General features: G+C 43.3%; 1 protein-coding gene across 4 annotated transcripts in view; it reads right to left on the bottom strand.

The window, feature by feature from the left end:
- The window catches only part of LAMP3 (lysosomal associated membrane protein 3), a 38,656-nt gene that overhangs the window by 12,987 nt on the left and 2,034 nt on the right, over positions 1 to 23,635 (bottom strand). For 2 of the 4 annotated variants that reach the window (XM_013052556.2, XM_004745084.3), the window contains exons 2-5: positions 17,583 to 18,328; positions 16,561 to 16,689; positions 6,267 to 6,324; positions 2,816 to 2,986 (exon numbers count right to left, since the gene is read on the bottom strand). In XM_013052556.2, the coding sequence (XP_012908010.1) occupies positions 2,816 to 2,986; positions 6,267 to 6,324; positions 16,561 to 16,689; positions 17,583 to 18,328 (1,104 nt within the window). Of the gene's footprint in view, positions 1 to 434; positions 995 to 2,815; positions 2,987 to 6,266; positions 6,325 to 16,560; positions 16,690 to 17,582; positions 18,329 to 23,635 lie in introns of those variants that run through there. The other 2 variants (XM_013052555.2, XM_013052554.2) reach the window with 2 other exon arrangements.

Raw genomic sequence — 23,635 nt, forward strand, 5'->3', positions numbered from 1 at the left:
AAATGAAATGTTGGGAAGTTATCTATTTTTTTTTACTAGTATTATATTATAATAGCATATAATGTCTTAAAAACAGTAGTCTATTACCACCATTCTGTAATTCAAGTAAACCAGGAATTGCGCAAAATCCGGGAGTTTAAAATCACTTGATGCAACATGGGGGCTTAAGTGGGTACGAGAAGAATCCATGAAACAAGATGGGATTGGGAGGGAGACAAACCATAAGTGACTCTTAATCTCACAAAACAAACTGAGGGTTGCTGGGGGGAGGGGGTTTGGGAGAAGGGGGTGGGATTATGGACATTGGGGAGGGTATGTGCTTTGGTGAGTGCTGTGAAGTGTGTAAACCTGGCGATTCACAGACCTGTACCCCTGGGGATAAAAATATGTTTATAAAAAATAAAAAATAAAAAATTTTTAAAAAAAGAATCTATTTTGAAATGAAATTTTTTTATAACTATAATGGAGACTCTTAAAAATGTGTAAGAAAAATCGGTGCAGTTTGCAAACGTCTTTCTTATCATGCTCTGGGTATTTGCTTTCTGTTTCTCCCAAGCACCTTCTTCATGTCCCTGCCTCTTGTCCCGAATTCTCCAAGCCAGCCCTGTATTATCAGGTGTGGAGGGAGGAATTCAAGCCCATATGGCACAGCTTCCCTGTGCCAACAAGAGAAAGTGGATGGAGGCTACCTTTTAGGTAGCCTTTCAATGGCCCTGCGGCGGAAAACCAGGTTTCCTAATCAGATTGGGAAGGTGGGATAGCCAAGTAGAAAAACTGATCCCTTCACTTCAGGCTGCATATGAAGTCAGAATAACCAAGGCCTTAACCTTGCACATTTTGAAGAAGGTGGGGCTTTACATGCGTTCATATCCTCTACTGGGCCTCTTGCTGGCCACGAGACATGCTGTTAGCAAAACGACAAGCAGTACTGCGATACTCAGGCCCACGGCCACAGGGTTTTCTCTCCTGTTTCTGTCAGTGAAGCATTCATCCGCTGCAATTGAAGTCAGAGTAACAGGTGTTACAGGCTGGCCGCCATGCTGGAAAGTGATACTGTCCCTGCCTGCCTCAGCCATGCAGAGAGGGGAAAGGCGGAGCTTCCGGGCTTCCCACCAGTTGCCTCAGACAGGGTAAGTGAAAACGAGGAGGGAAGGGTCAATGCGATGATCAGAAGTGTGCAGTGGTTATGATCACTTCAATGCAGATACCCTGACCCCACACCCAGGAAATTATGATTCAGTGCATTGGAGGTGGGGCCCAGGTGATTCTCTTGCCATTAGGAGGCAGATCCAACTTTGGGAAATGTCAGTTTGGTCCAGAGAGTCAGGATCAGACCTGTAACCCTGGGTAAGTTCTGAGGCCAAGTTTTCCCACCTCTGGCAACAGAGACCTGCCCCAAATCGCATGGCCAAGGTTTTCTATCCAGACTCTGCTTCTTAAAGGTTGCTGGTGGACAGCCTGGGGCTCCAGGTACTGGAGAAACCTCTTACAGGCTCTGGGATTTTAGCTCTCTAAAATGGGTTGAGAATGTGGGAGGTTGAGAGTTATATGAAAGGGGGAGGAAGGGCAGGAAAAAATGAAAAGATAAATTTTCTATATCTCCTTGGGGACACTGCTAGGAGAGGCCAGGTTTATGTTGCTGAAAGGTTTTATTTCTCACCTCTGTCACTACTCGATTTCCCACCTGCTTACTTCCTGTTTCACAGAGGTTTGGAGGGGGAGGAAGAGCAAGTGTGTACCTTATTTTTTAAGACCACATGATGAATTACAGAGGCTTTTCAAACCTTCATCATGAATTTGTAAGTTTTCCCAAATTGGAAGTTTTGAGACGAGATGACAAAGTGCCACACTTTGTAGGGCCACACCTACTAAGAAATTTTAATATTTTTATCTTAGCACTGTGGTAAGGGTCCAAAACGGTGGCAGAGGTTTGAGGACTCCAGACAAAACCTACAGAAATCAGGGGATCCAAGGCCAGCAACACTTTAATCCTTCCTCTGCTCAATGCCTCCCAGCAAGTGTATCAGAAGGTTTTTGTCGACACCTTCAAGTTTATAATGGAACACTAAGAGAAGTTGGATTCACATTCCAGAAATCTAATTTACAGCTAAACTTCTAACTAAATCTATTTATGAGAATTGAGAGGTACTCATAATGTTCTTAGTTATTATGAGAGGAATGTTTCAGAAACTGAAATTCAATTCCTGGACATATGTAGCAATCCTGTAACCTATTTTCCCAGAAGGGAAAAAAAATTCTTTTTCAGGAAGTCTCCCTTATCTGTCCCTGGCCTTCTGCCTAGGACCTGCTTCTCTCTGTGGTGGTTAGAACTCAAAGCAGAAGTTGCAAGGAAACTAACACCAACTATAAGGAAGCTCTAGCCAGGGGAATTAAGCTCATAATTGAGAAGAGGGGGCCTAACATTATTATTGCGACTTTCTTTTTTCCCTCTGAAAGTGGGAAAAAAATCTATTCTGAAATCTTGAATTTTAGATATTACTACTATTCAGGATGTTTAAATTCTCCAAATACACCTGAGGAGTCAGAATACATCATGCAAGCAGAATGTATCCTGCTGTGGGAGACTGGGGACATGAACATAGTAGTGTCCACTTTTGAGGTTGGTATTGACTCAAAGGAATGGCAGGAGGGAAAGTTAGAGAAACTTGGTCCTAAGAGCTTCATGGAACCATACTGTTGTAGGAAGTTCATGTGATTCTTTTCCCTTTTGACAGTTAGACACACAAAAAACAACTTGAAACAACTCTTGGGTCTCCGAAGTTTTTGTTTGTGACATGATGAAGACTTGACTTACCATTTCCAAAGTGGTCATCTTCGAAATCAAAGGCTTGATATTGGACATTCATTGTTTTCAGTTGAAGGTGGGTTGACAACTGGATGCTCTGTTCACTCACACATTTGAAGGAATGCCCAACCACAGTCTCAAACATCACCACAGAACTTTTCATTCCTTGGTAAATTTTCTCTGAAAAGACAAGAATGAAATATAGACACTTGTTGGCATATACCCATTGAGTGTCAGCTGTTACCAGGGGTTCATGTGCAGTTCAATGGCCTTCATTGAGATGTGGCTCTCAGGGGTTCTGCCTTCACTTCATGAAGACCCACTCTGGTACTCTTTGGGGACTTTTTTCTGGTATTATGTAGGATGTAGGGCAAACTCACATAAATTAGAATGTGATAACATTGAAATGAGAACGTTTAGGAAATTTTTCTTCAGTTGTCTTGAATCGTTGGGGGCAGAGTTGGTGGGGACTATTGTCAGTGCTTAGGGACTACAGAGAAGTGCCTGCAAAAAAATCAGAAATAAGAGAAGTAAGATTGCTCTCTGTGACAGTCACATGAGCCCTTAGTGAATCAGAACAGACATGTGTAGTCACCAAGTGGAGCAAAAGGACAGGCTGATCCCATCATTTGGAGGGGTGTTATATCCGTCCATATGGACACAGAGAAGGGAGAGGCCCATCTCTGTCTACCTGAGTGCTGCTGGGGAGAGAAAGACCTGCTCAGGGACTGCTGCTGTTTTAGGAGAGGTACACCCTTTTCAAGGAAGCATATGCTTCAAGGCAGGTGGGGTTAAACATTTTAATCACATAACTCACTCTATTTGCTCTAATGCTACATTCATCCTACACCCTTCTGATTATACTTTGGCTTTTTAAATGGGAGAAATTTCACTGGCCAGAGGACCCAACTGTCTAGTCTCCTTGGCAATTACCATAAGAAATAGTTGCATGATAAACACACACATTTGCATTTTGATTTTATACATCAGTTTCATGACCTTGGTTTAAATGTCTCCTTGAAGAAATGTAGAGGGTGCTTGCTGACAGCTCTCATGATTGAGGACCGGACTAAGGACCTTCATGAATTTATCAAAGTTGTGCCTGAAAGGAATACCCATGGGCTATTAATGAGGGGGCTTGAAAGTCTCCCTCCTTTTCTGCCTCTGTGGGTGTGTTTGCCTGTGTCTAAGGTAGCCTTCTACATTAAGGGTCTCCTTGCTATGTGCCAGGAATAACCACACAAGTACTCCGCAGGCACTGTCCTGCTTAATTCTTTGTTTCCTTTCCTTTCCTTTCCTTTCCTTTTCTTCTCTTTTCTTTTTGAGAGAGCACACAAGAAGGGGAAGGCGCAGAGAGAAAAGCAAACTCCCCGCTGAGCAGCTAGCCCAATGTGGGGCTCGAACCCAGGACCCCAGGATCATGACCTGAGCTGAAGGCAGACGCTTAACCGACTGAGCCACCCAGGTACCCTTGTCCTGTTTAATTCTCATATAATCTTTTGAGATGGGTTCTACTGTTTCCATTTTATAGACAAGGAAATGGAGAGTCAGAGAACTGAAAATATTTATTTGCCTAAGAGCCTACAGCTAGTAAGTGGTATTTGGACTCAAGCAGTCTCACTATGGAGCCTGCTATCTTCACCACTACACTACTGTGTCTCCTACCCATCACTGTACTACTTACTGTAGACTCTCGCATATGTACATTCAAATGCCCTACATGATGCCCTGAATTATCCATGGACACTGCTATATCATGTGTTATATCCCAGGGTAGTTTACTTCAATCACTAACATTACACTAACACTGACATTACAACAGTCATTACCACTGTAATTGCAACTGACTACTGTTATAATACTACCACCACCACCGCTGACGTGCAAATTATCCTCATCGCGAGTCCTACAGTTCCTCCTGCTTCTGTTGAGCCTAGATTTGGGGGACCTAGAATTGTTTCATCCCCTTTCTCAGCCTCTAACTCAGCCTCTGTTCTCACTTTCCCTTTGCCTGCCTCTTGAGACATTACTACCTGACTTCCGGCTAAAGTTCATCCATATCTTGTAATAACATTAGCTAATTTATGTTAGTGTGCACAATATTTATTCCCCAGCCTCTGTGAGTACACTTGTCTAAGCAAGGTACTATATATGAAAGTGAATTCTCAACTGTGACATCTTATTTACTTTTAACCAATAATCATGGATAATATCCTCTTGAACAATATCAATAAAATATGTTATATTTTAAATAAACATTTCTCGACATTTTCATTTCTTGGCAACTTTCTTTAGCGTAGGTTCCTTAATAAGATAAGCTTAAGCACGTCATAAGATAGAATTTTAAAAAGGGGAAAACAGACATGAAAACTCTTTGTACAGTAAATGACACAGAGGAGGTGCCCAGCAATGGTTTGCTATCAAACTCTGGGCTTTCCAGAGAAACATTTGAGTTTCCTAAGAAATTTCCCCCACTGGACAGGGAACATTACTTTCCTAGATGGGAACCTTACCGGAGTTTTCTCAACTGGCCCCACTGTGGGCCATTCTCGATACAGCAACCAAACGGAATCTTTATCAGTGTAAATCTGATATACCATTTCCCTACATCAAACCCTCCACTGACATCCTTTCACACTTTAAACTCAAATCCAAAGTCCTCAGCTCGCCTCACGCAGAAGCCCTACATGCTCTGGCCCGCGTGTCCGTCAGGCCTGCTCTGTTGCTCTGCTCGCTCTCTTGGGGACATGTGACACTTGCCGCTCCCTGAACCCATGTGCAAGCTGGCTTCTAAGGGCTTGTGCATCTGTTGCTCCTGTCACCTGAAAAAACCTTCCTCAGACCCAGATGCCCCCAAATGGGGATATCTCTCTGCTCAAGCCTCACCTCTTCAGAGAGGCCTTCCTCCCCTGAGAGCTTCCCAAAGGCCCTACCTAAAAATATCTTTCCAGTCCTCTGCACCCCACCCCAACCCGCTTGTGTTTGCTCATAGGATTTAATACTACTTAACTGTCTGTTATAATTTAATGTGCCTGTTTGTCATCCCCTCCCCACTTCTAGAATGTCAGGTCCATGACAGCAGGAACCATATGTTTGGCTAATATGCATTTCTACTGCCTCTTACAGGGCTTGGCACCTAGCTGGCAGTAACCACATTTTTGTAGAATGAATGCGTGATTCCAAGAGTACTGAAGAAACTGCACCATCACTAGCAAATCTGCCCCAGAGTCACTCAGCTCTTTTGAGCTGCTGATAATGATCTCCGACATAACGTAGTCCAGCCTCCTTCACAGGCAGCTGAGCAAATGGAAGCATACAAAGATGCATGGCCTTCTCCTGGTTACTTTCTCCGTTGGTTTCTCCAAAGCAGCATCAAAGATGAGCAAATTCAATGGGCTAAAGTGAGCTAACCCGAGGCGCAGTGTTACTGCTGGTGGAGTGACCTTCTCTAACAGCTTACCTGGGTTTGCAACTGTCAAACAGGCTCTCACTTCACTGATGTAATACGAGTTTTCATCCTGTAAAACAGGATGAAACTGTTAACATTTGGGCACTCTGTCTTTACATTTATGATCTTGGTTTATAAACTTTGTTCTGGCAGGATTCCAGCTATTCAATCCTCTATATGGGGATTTGGGGGTCTGTGGGTACAGACCATAATTGTATCAGAAGCTTCAAAAAAGTGAAGATACCACACAACAAATAAATTATAAGTAATGGCTTACTCCTGGTCCTGAATTTCTCTACTGCATACTTGTTGCTAGAGCCTGAAATTCAAATTTCCCCGGTCTAGAGTCCCTTCAGTTAGACCAAATTTCTTCCTGTTAAAATGCATATACGTCTGGAAGGTAGAGAGCATGGAAGGGTAAACATTAAGCTTTTACTAGTAATGAATATCTTAGGGTAGAGATTCAAATGGAGACCACTCATCTCTTTTCTTAAAGGCATAAAGAACTTCAGCATTTAACAATGTATTTATTTATTTTAGAGAGAGAGAACAGAGGGGAGGGGTAGAGGGAGAAAGGGAGAGAGAGTCCCAAGCAGACTCCATGCTTAGCACAGAGCCTGATGCGGGCTTGATCTCATGACTCTGAGATCGACCTGAGTTGAAACTGAGAGTCTGTTGCTTTACTGACTGAGCCACTGAGGTGCCCTGAGACCACTTATCTTTAAGGCTACCATGGGTGGACTTCATGGGGCTCATAAACTCTCATAAACGGTGTGTGCAAAATTTTTCATGCAATTTATCAATTGCTTTAAACAGATTAAGGGGTTCATATCTCCAGTATGGTTAGATGGGGCCACCATGAGGGATTCTGAAAAGAAATGGTTTACTCTGAGATATCTGGATATTCTGTAAAAGAGGATCCCAGGAGTTTGTGTTCAGAAATACTAAGTAGTGTTCTACATTTTATTCAAGGATTGTCCTTTCAGAAAAACAAAACAAACAAACCATTACAAAACAGCCCTATAACCTCCTGAGAGACTAAGGGTATAAAATAGTAAAGGGAACTGAAATGAGATATGGAAGGGTAAGTTGAAAAAGGAGGTTTCGGGTTTTTTAAAGTAGGCGATTTAGGTCTTATTTGTAAACATTCATTAGAAAACTATCCACAAGGGTGCCAGGGTGGCTCAGTTGGTTAAGCAACTGCCTTTGGCTCAGGTCATGATCCTGGAGTCTCAGGATCGAATCCCGCATCAGGTACCTGCTCAGCAAGGAGTCTGCCTCTTCCTCCGACCCCTCCCCATCATGCTCTCTCTCTCTCATCTCAAATACATAAATAAAATCTCTAAAAAAGAAAGAAAGAAACTATCCACAAGTAAGAGGTGAAGAAATGGTAGAGCAATGAAAATCAGAATCTGAAATTGAATTACCTTTAGAAGCTCTAGGTCTAGTCATAAAGAAATTTAACAGTAATAATCTCAACTACATTCAGTCCATCTGTGTATTATGTAGATGAAATGATGAAGGGTTCTAAAAATACAAACTGTTTTAGTAAGGTAACTGCTACTGGTACACTCAAGTCTAGAGCCTGTAATTCATTGAATAGCACCTACCATATATTGGCTTCTTACCTTGTGCCAGGCACTGGAGCAGACACTTCTCTGCCATGTCTTATTTAATCCTCACAGAAACTCTGAGAAGAAATAGAGGCTCACCGACTTGCCCCAAATTCCAGCCCTAATAGGTGGCAGGCGAAGGTATGACCCCAAGCTTCTTGTCTCCATGTCTAGCATTTAATTTCTCTTATATCCTCTCCAAACCAGCCATTGCTCTAGGTCCTGGAAAAAGAATAAGACCTGGCTCCTTCCTTCAAGGTACTGAATCTTGGTTCTGAAAGGTAAGGTGAACAATGTGCTTGGCCCATCCATTTCTTCTAGAAAGAACATCTGTGAGCCAGGCCCCTCTTTGGTCACTTTCACAAACCATTTATTCAGGCTATTCTTTATTTGGGGTCCTTTTTAGCATATAAGAGACCTGTACTTCAGGCCCCAAGGCCCTGCCCTATCCTAAGAGCAGAGAGGATCCACTGATGGGATTTAAGCAGGCCAGTGAAATGAGTGTGACTTTCTTTTTTGAAATTGCATGGGTTGCAGTGTGAGTTTGCTTTAAGGAACAGCAGGAGAACAGTGATGAGACCAGCTCCGAGCTCCACAGGGCACCTCCTGGGATCTCCCCCTTTTTGTGGCATCTCCTTGTTCTATCCTCACATAAGGAAAGGCTTATGTGGGGTGCCTGGGTGGCTCAGTAGGTTAAGCCTCTGCCTTCAGCTCAAGTCATGATCTTAGGGTCCTGGGATCGAGTCCTGCATTGGGCTCTCTGCTCAGCAGGTAGCCTGCTTCCTCCTTTCTCTCTGCCTGTGTCTCTTCCTACTTGTGATCTCTGTCAAATAAATAAATAAAATCTTTATTTAAAAAAAAAAAGGAAAGGCTTTGTGTTTCTACAAAGGCTTCACAGTTTACTAAGAGCATGCTGTCACCTAGATTGCCTCCTTTGATCCTCACAACATCCCCCAGGACAGAATAATATAAATATCATCAGCCCATTTTGCAGCTGAGAACAGAGGCTCAGATGAGTTAGCCATCTACCTCTAATTCACACTGTTTGTAGGTGACACAAAGCAAAATCTGGTCTATAGGATCCTGCCCTACATTTTCTTCCATAGGATGTGTGGGTATGGACAAAAAATTTGTTGTGCAAGAACTTTCTTTCCCATTCCCTGTAATGCAGTTGTCCGTATTTAACCATCTATCAGAAATAGGACCAGCTTCAAAATTTATGGGGCCTGCTATAAAACCAAAATGTAGGATTTCTTGCTCAAAAATCATTTGAAGAATTTCAAGAAATGATACCATGCTTCAACTACACATGGGCTCGGCTGACTGCTCAAGTCACACGCTCATGAATCCAGCCCCGACAGGAAGGGCCATTCCTGCTCCCCCAAAACTAGTACTGTATAGGGCTAATGCCAAAAGTGAGGCCTTCCATAGCGGATGGCAGAGTGCTCACATTCACTGTGAGTTCACCTTTCTTGAGATTTTTAAAATTTATTTGTGAGAGAGAGGAGGAGAGAATGAGCAGGGAGAGTGGCAGAGGGAAAGAGAGAAGCAGACTCCCCAGGGAGCAGGAAGCCTGATGCAGGGCTCCATCCCAGGACCACAGGATCATGACCTAAGCTGAAGGTAGACACCTCACCAACTAAGCCGCTCAGGCACCCCACTATGAGTTCACCTTAATGATGCAACAGGACAGAGTCCAGAGCCCATATCCAGGTTTCCTTCTATTAGCCAAATGCTTCCTGGGCCTGTGCTTCTGTCTATGGTTAAGATAAAGGAAAAACATTTGTTAGGTGAGCTCATGTAAATAAAAGCACAGACAGATGTTTAGTTCCATTGAGATTCCAAATTTTGTAAAATTTGTGCTGCTGGTACCAAGTGAGTCTTATCTAGACAATTGTGCCCACTTTTTCTGTAAAGTTTTAGAATAGAAATAGAAATAAGAGAATAGAAATAAAATTGTCTTTTTCTTTTTAAGTAATCTCTGCACCCAATGTGGGGCTTGAACTCACAACCCTGAGATCAAGAGCAACACACTCCAAGGACTGAGCCAGCCAGAAACTCTGAAATTGTCTTTTATTTAAACTAGAGCAAAGCATTTCTTTTTCGACTCGGAAGTTCAGAATTCGGCCTCATTTGAATGGTAGTAGGGCTGAAGTTTATTCTATAAAAGGGGTTGGCAAGTTTGTTTATGTAAAGAGCCAGATGGTAAATATTTTAGGCTTCCTGGCTCTGTGTAGTTGACACTCAATTCTGCCATTGTAGCACAGAAGTAGCCACAGACCAACATGTACACAAGCAAGTGTGGCCATGTTCCAGGGAGCTTCATTTATGGACACCGAAATTTGAAATTCATATGATTTCCATGTGCCATGCAATATTCTCCTCCCCCAGCAGCCATTTAAAAATGTAAAAGTCATTCTTAGGCTGCAAACTGTACATTTTTTGGAGGTAGACTGAATTTGGTCTGGGGGCCACAGCTTGTCAACTCCTGGTCCCCACCATCAATGAAAAACAAAGTTGCAGTTCACTTTTCAGTTGGTTAAAACAAAAGCAAAAATGAACTGTGGGGACTTCATCAAGATAAAAAGGGTTCGCACAGCAAAGGAAATAGATCACACAACTAAAAGGCAACCTACGGAATGGGAGAAGATATTTGCAAATGACATATCTGATAAGGGGCTAGTATCTAAAATCTGTAAAGAACTTAACAAACTCGGGGTGCCTGGGTGGCTCAGTGGGTTGGACCTCTGCCTTCGGCTCAGGTCATGATCTCAGGGTCCTGGGGTTGAGCCCTGCACAGGGCCTCTCTGCTCAGCAGGGAGCCTGCTTCCCCTCCTCCCCGTCTGCCTCTCTGCCTACTTGAGATCTCTCTCTCTCTCTGTCAAATAAATAATTAAAATCTTAAAAAAAAACAAACAAAAAGAAACAAAACACATGGATGTAGGGGAAGGGAAGGAAAAATAAAATAAGAGGAAGAAGAGGGAGGCAAACTATAAAACATGCTGAGCTCTAGCTAACAAACTGCCAGTTGTTGGAGGGGAGGTGGGGGGCAGGGAATGGGTAACTGGGTGATGGGCCTCAAGGAGGGCACTTAATGTAATGAGCACTGGGTGTTATGTGCAACTGATGAATTGCTAAGTTCTACCCCTGAAACTAATAATATAGTATATGTTACTAAATTGAATTTAAATAAAGATTTAAAAAATAATTTTAAAAACGTTATAAAGAAAGCAGTTAATTTCCTATTTGGGAGGACAAAGTTTTGCTAAGACTTTCTAAATACCAATTTAAAAATATCTTTTAGTTTCCAAACTAGTATCCTAGTTTGAGTTGTCAAATACTTGTGGGCATTCTAAAAATTTTATTTTTTTGCTTATTCAGTAGGATGGGAAAAATTATAACAGAACTCACCTCTTAGTTTGATGTGAAGATTAAATGAAGGAATGCATGTAAAAAATTTACCACAGAGTCTTCACTCAAATTTTAACCAGTGTTATTCACAGTGGTGACAAGAAATTAGATTGCCCCTTCCCAGTAAACCTCTCTCATTGAGCTCACATGATCCTTTCTTGTCTATTTCTTAGAGCTCAGATCTACCACAGATGGAAAGAGAGAGCAAGAAAATTAAGCTTCGACAGCCCTACTCATCAAAGAAATACAGTGAAACCTCAGCTCTGCAGATGGGAGACAGGTGGGCACAGAGGAAGGAGCCTCAAGCAGATGTCACACTTAACCCAAAGCTCAAGGGAATTTACATGCTGCACATTATGTAGTTAGTAGTATCTGCTTTCTCCTTTGATGCCCACACAGTGATTCCTTGCCAGATGGTTTTTGTTTTGTTTTTGTATTTGGGGTTCAGGTTGGAAAGATGAACCATGTCATCTTGAAAACAAAGTGAAAATCCTTTGTGCACCTATCAGTATTGCCAAAAGGGGCTAAGGACTCCTAAGAGCGAGCTGTGGTACTTCAGCTCTTACAGTGTGTCCATGGGAATGGACCACTGGCACATGTCCCAGCTCACCACTCAACTGATGGAAGGATGACACAGGGCGCCTCATCTCCAGTATCTAAGAGCTCAGCAGTATCTCATCAGAGGGCCCGTAATTCCCCAAGGGACCTAAACAGCCTCCTTAGCAAAGAACTAGGTCCAGAGCAAACCAGTCAATCAACCTATCCCGGGAGGCATACCAATGACCTTGAGGCCCAGGGTCCTCTCCCTAAGGTCAGCAAAATGCATTGTGGAAGTTTCATAGTCACCGATGTTCAGGATGTGGATTTTTGTCTTCAACATCAATCAGGCCTCTTTTGTTCATCATTGTTGCGACTATGTCAAGAAACCTTTGCTCTGTATATACCAAGGGAAAGCCAAAGAGGATGTCTCTTTGGAGCTGCCGATCTACTTTTTGGCAGCCTGGCCAAGAGTCCCTGTGAAATTCAGATTCATTCTTTTATGGATTCATTTCTTCATCAAACAATTTGCTAAAGATATACTTACGTACAAAGTCAGGGCTTGGCACCGTGAGTAAATCACAAACATGCCTTCAAGATGGCAAAATGTGCAATGAGTGCATTAATGGAGTTTGGGGAACAATCAATGGAGGGTCCAGAAACCAAAGGAAGAAAGCCTCCCAGTTTTACCTGGGTTGGAAGTGGGGGGTGGGGCGTGGGGGAGACTTCACAGGGTAAGGATCTTTGAGCCATCTTAAAGCATGAGTGCAAAAGGGGCTGAGGGTGGGAGGGGCATTCCAGACAGACGGGAAGCATAGGGGAAAGCGGGGCATGAAATAATACAGCATAGTGGGGAAGCTTTAAATAGTACACAGGGTGTTCACATTTGAACATTGAGAACAGTTCCCTGGAGTCTCTAAGTTAAGAGGGCTCCAAATACCCCTGCAATGTTCTGGGTAAATACCATGGCGCTGGGTGGCATTAGCTTTCCAGACCTTGGCTGGCCAAAATGCTACCTGGCTGGGTGTCCCTCCCTCTGCCCCCAGCCCTCCCACTGATTTCTCCCATGTCCCATCCCCAGGTCAGGGATGGAAGCCTCACTGAGCTGTCCTGACCGCCAGGTGGATGAGAAAAGGGTAGTGTTGAGCTGGAAAAAATAAACTCTACACTAAGTTACTGAAAGATGTTTTGAAACAAACTATCCTAACAGGAAGGACACTGTGGGACGTGGGGGAAGGGAGGTCTATTTATCTTGCACCTGGAGAGGCTGAACAACTCTCAGTTTGTGACCTGAATTAAATGAGACACTGACATGGGAAGGTTTTCAGTTCTTTAAAAAATGAAATGAGAGAAATGAGAGAGAAAAAAAAAAAAAACCACTCCTAACCCGGCTAGGGGCCTGATACCACGTTCTGCATTGTTTCACCTTCACAGAAGCCTAACAAAACAGGTGGTGGCTGACCTCATCTCACAGAGGAGGAAACAGGCTCTGAAAGCGAGCTAGCGACTTGTCCGTGGTCACATAGAAGTGACACGGATAACTTAAGTCTTGACAGAACAACATCAAGAGACAGTTCAGGAGGCAGACTTCTTTACATTTCTGTCATTGGCAGTATTTCAAGTAAAAAAAAATTACGTATTATTGTCTATGTTTTGAAACCTGGAGCTATTGCCTATATTTCTTTTATTTTTTCTCATAATGTCTGGTTCAGTGTTCAGGACACAATAGGTGCTCAGTAAATTCCTATTAGTGATTTGTTAATTCAGGCTTGCTCACCAGCATCCATTTACCATTTTCCAACTTGGTTCTCATTTATAATATTTATGATGTCATAACTAACAAAAACTATTTTCTAAGACTCTTCTTTTTTTCTCTAACGTGGTCATTCTTAACCAGGGGTGATTTTCCCCCAGGGGACATCTGGCAATGTCTGGAGACATTTGGGGTTGACACAAATGGGGCTGGGTGTTGTTACTGGCATCTAGTAAGTAGGAGGCCAGGGATACTGTTCAGTATCCCGCAAGGCACAAGATATCACAGACTTATCTGGAGCCAAACATTAATACTGTCGTTGCCGAGAAGCACTGGTCTAGAGGGTAGCAACATTTTGAAAATGGCTGACAGAATTGCTAAGGCCATTTCTCCTGTGGAAGAAACTAGATGGCTTTCCTGCCTAAATGCATTTCACACAGACCACCTATTAGGGCAGAATGTCCACAGGCCAAATCTGGCTTACAACTGTGTTCTGTTTGGCTAGCTCTGTTGAAGTTTTCCAAAAAACGTGTTGCCAACATTTAAAGATAAAAAGATCTGGATTTCTTGTCTTGAACAGTCAGAAGATCTGACAACACTGGTTTCTGGTGACCAATTGAGAGAGATGATATGTAAAACATTTAACAACTGACATAACAGGGCAGCAACCACTCAGAATGTATACCCAACCATCTAGAATGGATGTCCACCATAAAAGACAGTGGCAGCCTCCAGGGAGTGATGCCTGCCCAGCCACTGGCATCTCTGGGACTCCCTACCCCTCCCTTGTGTCTCCTCACTTCTGAGGCTCTCCTCCGTCATCTCAATCCTCCAATGTTTTTCTTAGGCAGACTTAATGGGAAGGTGAAGTCGTCATCAAAAGTGGGGAGAAAAAAATGACTGCCTATTTCAAGGAAAAAAAAATTACTGGCCTACTTCTCTCTTTCAATTCTATACTTAGCCCCTGTGATCTTTGAGCTTGTGGTTACTATTTTAGCTTAAACAAGTTCTCTTTTAAAATGTGGAAATTCTCCTGAAGGACTAAGGCTGGTGGGAACTTTTGCTTTCTATAATCTTCCTCGCTTTCCTCTTGCAATAGAGCTAAGGTCAACTACTTGAGGAATCGGTGCCAGGGAATGAAATAAATAAGGTGAATTTGGTTGGCGGACTCAGGCAAAGCAGCTATTACAAACTTGAGACCGTGGATAGTGGCTCTCCTTGCTCCTTCCAGAATGTGAGTAGAGGGAGGAAAACCTTGCTGGTGCTTCTAGCGCCATCTCTGAACTCATTTCCTGCCTGTACTTCTGGAGACACAGAGATTTCCAGAAAGACAGGGGCTCAAACCTTGGGTGGAGTTTGATCAAACAGAATCCAGTCTGAAGGCATTGGAAAGGCAGGCAGAGAGGGCATCAGGAGACAGAGGAAAGGAGCAAAAAGAGACACTGAAAGGTGCCAAAGAAACTCCCAGTTGCAGACCTGCCTAAGGCAGTGGGCACAGCATGCTACAGACAAATGCTGGGCTTTGATGCTTACCAAAAGCTCATACAGGCAGTAGTCTGGGTGGAATCAAGTCCTGAACTAAAGCACAGATGCTTGTACCTATACCCTCTGCCCTTTTGCTGAAGCGACTTTAAAAGAATTCCTGACCCTTCTGTAGGTTTAACCTCAGTTGTCTCGAAGTAGAGCACACATTCTTCCCAGAATGATCTTCTGGTGTGAGAGAATACATTTTTCCCATTTGATACTGAAAGGAAACCCCTGACTTCTCCAGTGCACCTCTACCTTAAGGAGAACCATACGCACAAGGAGGATAAAGTCTTTGACACCAAATTAAGAAAGTCAACACCCTTTGTTGAACATTGTTATGTGCCAAGCACCATGCAAGACAATTTATATATACCACTTCTGACCCTCCCATGGGTCCCACTAAAGGAGGTGTAATTATTTCCATTTTATAGATGAGAAAACATGCCCCAAGTAGTCCAAGATCATGTGACTAATCAACGTTATGATGGAGAGCCAATCTTGACTTGTTTCATGCCAATGTCTATGCTCATTTCTCTCCAGGCTCTGGTACCCAAGACCCCCCTAAATTCAGGGGTCACATTCAACAGGTAGGAAGGAGACCCACACCAAGTTCCAGCTGTAGGCATTCTCTCAGCACCACCTCTCCAGCTCTTACCTGGCCTATCTGAATGATACTTTGGGAGAATCCGGGAGAAGTGTCTCCTTTGAGAGTGGATGACCAACGTTTGTACCCCCAAGACATTCACCCACGTGAGTCATTGTAATCATAGCTACTGGTCTTGAACATCTACTTTCCAACTACTGAATAATGCTCTTTACAGAGGTGATCTTTAATTCCCTTCCCTCATTTCTCAAGTGTTCAAATAAAGCTCAGACATGTTAAGTTGTCTGCCTGATGTCACAAGGAGAACAGGTGACAGAGTCAAATTTCAGCCAGGACTCTCTGACCTCGTGTCCATAGTCTTTCCACCCCACTCTGTGGTCCACCCCTTTTGTAATATGGTCTGGAAAATCCAGTGCCCGGTTAGTCCCTGAATCTTGCCTGCTGCAGTTGGAAAGAACCCATCATGACATTTGATTTTGGTCTGAGAGTAATCCTGTTTCTGTGTGCTCACTGGGAATTTCAGTGGGTCTGTTGATCTGTTTAACTTCCTCCTTTAGGTGGTTTGCAAAGAGCACCTGTGGCTGGGTTCCCCAAGGCCAAACCTCCCTTAAGAGGCACTGAAGCCCTTCTTGGGCTGCACAGAGGAGGCTGAAGGGGTTAGGAGGCAAACATAAGATGTCGACACTTCCCTCCTCTCCATCTCCATGCCCCTCATTCTTATCAGGGAATATCTCAAAAGGTTCTGAGATCTATTTCCTTTGGAACTTAAAGTGAAGTGTGAGGTTGCACCACTGGGCCCCAGGTTGAGGGAAAAGAAAAGCGATGCTAGAGCCTGTTAGTATGAAGGAGCTCAGTTCTCACCTTTGTAAATGTGAAATTCACAAATCCGCCCTGGAAATTCAAGAGAAGGTTGGATTTTCGGGAGCCACACTTCCCAGAGGCTTGGGTTGCGTTGGGGTCAATGTTGAAGTATCTCTGAGGTGAAAAAACCTAAACCAGATAAAATCATCAGATCAGTGAGATTTCAAGGAAAACTCTAGCTTGGGAACCAGAAGCATAGGTAGTTAGTGAGATTGAAACTCAAGTCTAGTGAGAGTTCACTTGAAAACTTCCAAGTCCTCAGAAAATCTCTCTGATTTCCAAACTGCTATGTTCAAAAGATTTTTCAAAGAAGGGGTTCTCCCACAGAAAGTGTTCCTTAAGAGTTCATTTATAGCCAGTCTGTTCCTGATAAAATGCATGGAATTTAATTTTTGTTAAATTAAACACATCACAAGGTAAGTGTGTTACTAGAATTTTACAAGGAAAGATCTTGTTGTCTAATGTACTTCTGTTTCACATGAAAACCTGAATGTGGAAGTTTCATGAAAGCTGTGCCAAAAAAAAGAGAAAGTATTATTTTTATGGTGATTCCTTTAGTAAATCAAATAATCTTAACCCCACCCCCACCTCTTCTAATCCTCTTGTTAACCTAGAATTTTGATGTGAATGTCACAGCTGGCTGGAACCAAGGAGACTATGTAAGTCAAGCCCTTCCCTTCACAGGAGAGTTGCTGAGGCTTGAGGTCAACAGGAGGGACAGGGCCAGGCTGGGGTCAATGCAGAACACACCCCAACACCCTGCCCATGTTGCCTAAAAGTGAGAGGTGTGCATCGTTATGATTTTGGTGTGTGCCCTCCACTAGCCAGTTGCTGCCAGTTTCTATTCTTATATGCATTCTAAAACAGATTCATCTTTTAATGGAGCAACTTGGAGAAAAAGGAGCTTGTAGCTATTTATTTCATTCAAAGACACAAGATGCAGGGAGACTGTCTATTCTTAGCAAGACACCCTCCCTCACACTTTTTGAAGGCAGTGTTACAGTCCTATGGCCCCAACTTACCGACTCTGTGTCTTGAACTGTTAGTTCTATCCCCATCTCGGCTTTGATACAGAGCCTGCTTCCATTTAGAACTTGGTACATTCCAGTCTTGGCTGACGAAGGCCGAGGTGCAAGAGTGGGCCCAGAAGTCGTGGCGGCAGGTGAGGCCGTGTGGGTGGTATTGTGTGCAGCTGTGGTTGGGCCTGGGGCATGACTGGGTTGGGCAGATTGGTGACTGGTTGTGCTGTTAAGCGGTGGGGTGGACAAGGTTGCTGGAAGGGCGGTCTGGTTCCTGGGTTGGGTGGTTTTCCTAGTTGTGTGGCTGACAGTCGATGGGCTTGTTCCTGTCGTATGGGCCGATGGAGGGAAGGTGGTTGGCGGTGAACCTGGGGCTGCACTGGGACCAATTGTAGCTTCAGTGAGAGAAGCTGCTGTGTGTGAGTTATTGGGTGTGGCCAAGGTTGTGACTAGGGTGTGGGCTGTCGGGCTGGTAGTCGGGGTGCTGTTTGTAGTTAGCAAGGATGTTGTTACTAGAGTTTTTACTGTTGTGTGTGTGGTTGGGAGCTCAGAGCTGGAGGTTGGGGCAGCTCTGTGAGAGGGGGTGTGACCATTCATTGATCTGGCTGCTAAAGTTTGGCTAGGGATGTGGTGAGTTAGTTGCAGAAAAGGCTTTGCTGTGGCCTCTGCTGTTCCTGCTGTTGTAGGTAGATAGTCCCCGGTTTCTGGAGACACTTGTGCTGTTATTTGACTGCCATAATGCAAAATCACTGCAAATTAGGAAACAAAAGTGTTACCACATTATGAACTCACATTGGTGAATCCTTCCACCATCCCCATTTTAATGTTTCTTCACTGCAAATTAAGATGCATTTATTTATTTACTTTTCTCTTTGAGATAGTGACCTTATTATACACACACACACACACACACACACACACACACTTAGAAATGTGATTCCTGGATCACATGGTAGTTCTACTTCTAATTCTTCCGAAGATAAATATGATTTATTTTATTATTTCCAAACATGCTCATTTACTTTTAATGAGAAATGTGCATATGTTTAGATTTGGGTGAAATTTATAAGGATAGAACAATGAAGTGAAGATCACCAAAGATTCTACCATGAGGCCACAACTTAAAAGTTTGGGTTGCACCCATGTTTTTTACAGGGTTGTGACCACACAGCAGATATTCTTCTATGTCCAGCCCCTTTGTCTGTACGGGGTGTTGTACTAACACTGTAAAGTAGTCGTGCTTCGCTAGATATCTAAGTGCAGATACCCCTTCATTCCCCATCTTCCCTATGAATCCAGATAGTTCTGGAAGGAGAGTGTTCCTGGGTGGGGTGCTGCTGTGATGCTCTAATAGAGCTGGACAGCATGAATGGTGGTAATAAAGACTTACACAGAGATGTGTAGTTTGCATACAACCATACAATCCCAGGTTTGAAAGGGGTCTTGATGATCATCTAGTCCAAACCCTAATCTGATATGTAAATTGTATCTATGAATATTTGCCATGTGTTCATCCAATCAATGCATAATTACCTCAAATGATGGGAGATTTGTTTCCCTTGCATTTTGTATTTTGCTGTGAGTGTTTGTAAAGATAGACCCGTTTTTGTCATTTCTTTACTTCACCCTTTGAATGGCCCAGGCTTTCTCAAGTAGGAAAGAAAGAAGGACAGCCCACCAGACGCTGTCCTTCGTAGTTTGGCTTAGAGAGTCCCGACATCCTTATATAAATAGTTCCCCACCCTACAATTCCCCCCATCACAGTGTTACATTCATTGCCTGCACTGCACTAACCACAACTGGTAATTATATAAGGGGATGGTACTAACATATTTAATAGTAAGCCTGATCACCCAGTGTGTAACAGCAGAATAACAGCCCTGATTATATGTTTATTTATTGGTTTATTTATTGACTGTGTATCTCACCCACTAGATTAAAAGCAATCTCAAGGTGGAGATTGTGTGTGTGTGGTTTTTTTTTTTTTACCACCAGTACTTATGCATAGAAAGTGTTCAGTGCATATGAGTTAGATGAATAGATAACTGGAGAGGTAAATTAGGATAATCGCATTGTAGACCATGTAGGATTATTGTAAGGCTCAAACAAATGGGTTTAAATGAAGTCATCCTATGGGGCGCCTGGGTGGCTCAGTGGGTTAAAGCCTCTGCCTTTGGCTCAGGTCATGATTTCAGGGTCCTGGGATCAAGCCCCGCATCGGGTTCTCTGCTCAGAGGGGAGCCTGCTTCCCCATCTCTCTCTGCCTACTTGTGATCTATGTCTGTCAAATAAATAAATACAATCTTTAAATAAATAAATAATAAAGTCATCCTAGACCATCAAGAATACCTACAACATGTGTTATTGTCACAGGTTCTCTACTGGGACCTTCCTTAGGGGTGGAAGGCCTCCGGCTCTTTTTCACCCAGAATAGTTCTTCCCCTGCCTCCCCCCAAGCACAGAGTAAATTAGAAAACTGAGCAAAATGCAGATGATGTTCCTTGAGAATTTAGGATCAGGCACACTGAGAGATGGCTCTGTCTCCTCAGTGCTGTGGTTTCATCGCATTTGCCCATGGTATTTACAGTCACTACAGCTGGAGCTCCCTGGTGCTGGCCAGTGACTTGGGAAAACATGGGTAAAAGGGAAAGGAGATCACTCCATGCTGGTGTTTGGAGTTCTGAAGTTCATACATAATCAAAATCATCCATAAACTCCTTTACTATCTCCCTCGTTCATCCATTACATTTCTAAGTGGTTATTTTTCCTATAGTAATAGCACTAAAGCATCTAAGTTATTGGACACTTACTACATGACAGGCCTTAGGTCAAGGGTCATCTTTCACCAACTCCTCTCAAAAACCCTCTGTTGGTTCTATCTTTATCAACTTTTCAGATGAGGGAATTCAGGTTTAGAAAAGTCCCATCAACTTGACCGTAATCCCACAACTAGTGTATTTTGGAGGTAAGGCACCTAGTAAATTTTGGAGGTGAGACTTGAGCCCCTGTCTGAACCAAAGCCTGGCCTTGGATTTGGGATAGGTGGAGGTGGTATTCATCACTGGGAAGAATGGTGAGAAAAGAGACAAAAGCAGAGAAGCAAAGAGTAGGGTGCCTCTCCAGCGACACCGTATCGCCAGACCCTCATAATGGTGGTCTTTGAGAATCCTTTCAAAAGCTTATATGATACAATCGTGATTATTTTCCAGAAGAAAAGTTCATATTTCAAGCCCATTATAATGCTTATGAATTATTTCTGCACAGCTGGCTTGAAAAATGAAAAAGACAAAAGCACCAGTTTAAATTGCCTTGAATAACCTTTAAGAAAGGCTTATTAATGACACTAAGTTATGTGAAACTATTTACTATATGTATATATATTTTTGTATCTAAAAATGTTCATTTGGGGGGCGCCTGGGTGGCTCAGTCGGTTAAGCCGCTGACTTCTGCTCACGTCATGATCCCAGGGTCCTGGGATCAAGTCCTGCGTCTATCAGGCTCCCTACTCAGTGGGGAGTCTGCTTCTTCCTCTCCCTCTCCCTCTACTGCCCCCAACCCTGTATGCACACTCTCTCTCAAATAAATATTTAAAATTTTAAAAAAATGTTCCTTTGGATAATTTGTATGATACTTGAGATTTGTGGATTTTATGGACTATAGGTTTTCTTTTCTTTTTTTTTTTTTTTAAGATTTTATTTATTTATTTGACAGAGAGAGATCCCCAGTAGGCAGAGAGGCAGGCAGAGAGAGAGGAAGGGAAGCAGGCCCCCTGCTGAGCAGAGAGCCCGATGTGGGGCTCGATTCCAGGACCCTGAGATCATGACCTGAGGTGAAGGCAGAGGCTGAACCCACTCAGGCACCCCTGCACTGTAGGTTTTCTTTGTAAGCCTTCATAAAATCACTATATGTGGAAACTTTATGCCTGCATTGTAGAGCTTAGAGCAAGATCTTTCATTTCAAGATTGTTATGAAGGTTGACAGTTGTGGAAGATTTATTTTCACAATTCATTTGGGCTAAATCTGAGTTGCTGGTTCCTCAGTCATGACCTCAACAGAAACCCTATTAAGTTTATACTATCACTATGGAGAAAGAGAATTCACTCCCAGATGTACTCTCGAGGAATATCTTAGAGTGATTAGCAAAGATTGCTGTAGAGAACTCTGGAATACTGGAAAGCACTTGCCTTTTGTTCTTTTGGGAGGATCATTAGATCCTTCATAAAAATCTCACTATCCATGTTTTATGCTTATGAGCTTTCTCAACTGAGTAGAATATCCTCACTGAGTAGCACACCCTTTAAAAGGGGGAACCTTTCTCATAATGTAATTAAAAGTCCTCTCTCAGTAGTGATAAATGAACTCAAACAAGGGAAGAAAAGCACACTGGTCATTCATGAACACACAGCCTCCCAAACAGAACAAGATGACCCATGGCACCCGTCAAGATATACTTGGTGTGCAGGAAGTATTTATGGGGGGAGCTGGATGTGATGGCAATCATGGTGTCTTGACATCGTGTGTGGCTTTGCAGTAGGCAGAAGCCTGGGCCAGCAGGTGACAGACCAAAAGTGTCAGAGTGTGTTAAAGATTGAACCAGAGTGTGTTCCCAGAGAGAACTGGGAGATATTGTTCTAATAGTCCTCTCCTTCCCCTCTGCAGCTTCTCTTCTCCCCCTCCCTTTCCCTGAAGAAGAGTGGTGTAAAAGATGGGCAGGTAATTAGATGGAAAACTGAAATGAGTAAGTATGCTGCTCATTATAATACATCCTTGAAAGTTCACTTGTTAGGTAGTTAATAGAAATAATGCCCCCCAAAATGTTCTGTTTTATAAAGTCTATGTATATGAACACACATATTTGACCAATCTTCATCAAAATTGGGTCACAGTTCTTAAACAGGACCTTTGACTCAATAAAGGCTTAGTTAAGTCACTGGTCTGTCTGAGACCCACAAAGAGGGCAGTGGGCAGAAGCAAGGGTAGAGCATAGTTCAGAATCTGTCTCAACCCTTCCTCTTCAAAAGAACACGGCCCTGGAGTTCATATGCTGATTTGTCAAGCCCATACCCCGAATCTCCTAGTATCTTCTCTCCAGGATTCAGGAGACTTAGGAAATAAGTACCTCTGAACCTAAATCCAATGCTTGGATTCCTCTAGACGATAAGCTGCAGGAAGAGGTGCTAGAAGATTTGGATTCCCCTACAACCTGTAGAAGGAGCTGAGAGATGACTCATCAGCCCAGCCCTGGGAAAGTCAGCGACCATGCAAGGGCTTTTTCTCTAGGTACTTCCCGGAAGGCTGGTACTTCCCAGATAGCCTTTGTTCAGTGTCCCTGTCACACCCAATTCAGCAGATACATAGGAGCTTCTTCTGAGCTAGGCTCCATGCCAGACACTGGATCTTTGTTTTCAGGGGCTCAAAACCTTGTGAGGCAGACTCATAAGTGGACCCCCTTCCTCAGTGTGACAAACGTTATTACAGAAGGAGGCCCTGAGTGCTATAAGGTGGGGTGGGAATCCAACCCCAAGACAAATTCTTTAGGCAAATAAGAAAGTAAGTGGTAACCCAGGCAGGAGGAAAAGTATGTGCAAAGACTGGGTCTTCAGAGCCTGGTAGGTCTGGAGAACAGCAAGGGGGTAAGCATGATGGGAATATAAGGAAGAGGGAGTTGTGTGCAATTAGGAACAGAGTTGGGAAGTAAATGGAGCCCCATGGCCACACCTAGGGGCAGGGAAATGAATTTTAGCCCCTAAATACTTCCTCCTTCCCAGGGAACGGAGGCAGCCAGCTGGGTACAGCAGGAAGACTGTTTCTGGATGTGTGAGGCAGCAGGGGTGGGCCCTTAGTAAGATTCTGTTTACAGTTTCACAATTTAACCTTCAATCTTTTAGCAAAAAGATAAAAATCTTACCTCTGTTACTTTCTGTGGAATTTGAGATTCAAAGAGAACCCTTATATAGAAGTAGCTCCAGTCCCATGGCACAAACTGCTGGCTAACTACTCCCAAATCCAGCCTCCCCTTTTTCCTTAGTAACAGAACCACAAATTCAAGCCGAGCA

Source organism: Mustela putorius, unplaced genomic scaffold, assembly GCF_011764305.1.
Source record: "Mustela putorius furo isolate JIRA1106 unplaced genomic scaffold, ASM1176430v1.1 tig00003834_pilon_pilon_pilon, whole genome shotgun sequence".
Taxonomy (NCBI): Eukaryota; Metazoa; Chordata; class Mammalia; order Carnivora; family Mustelidae; genus Mustela; species Mustela putorius.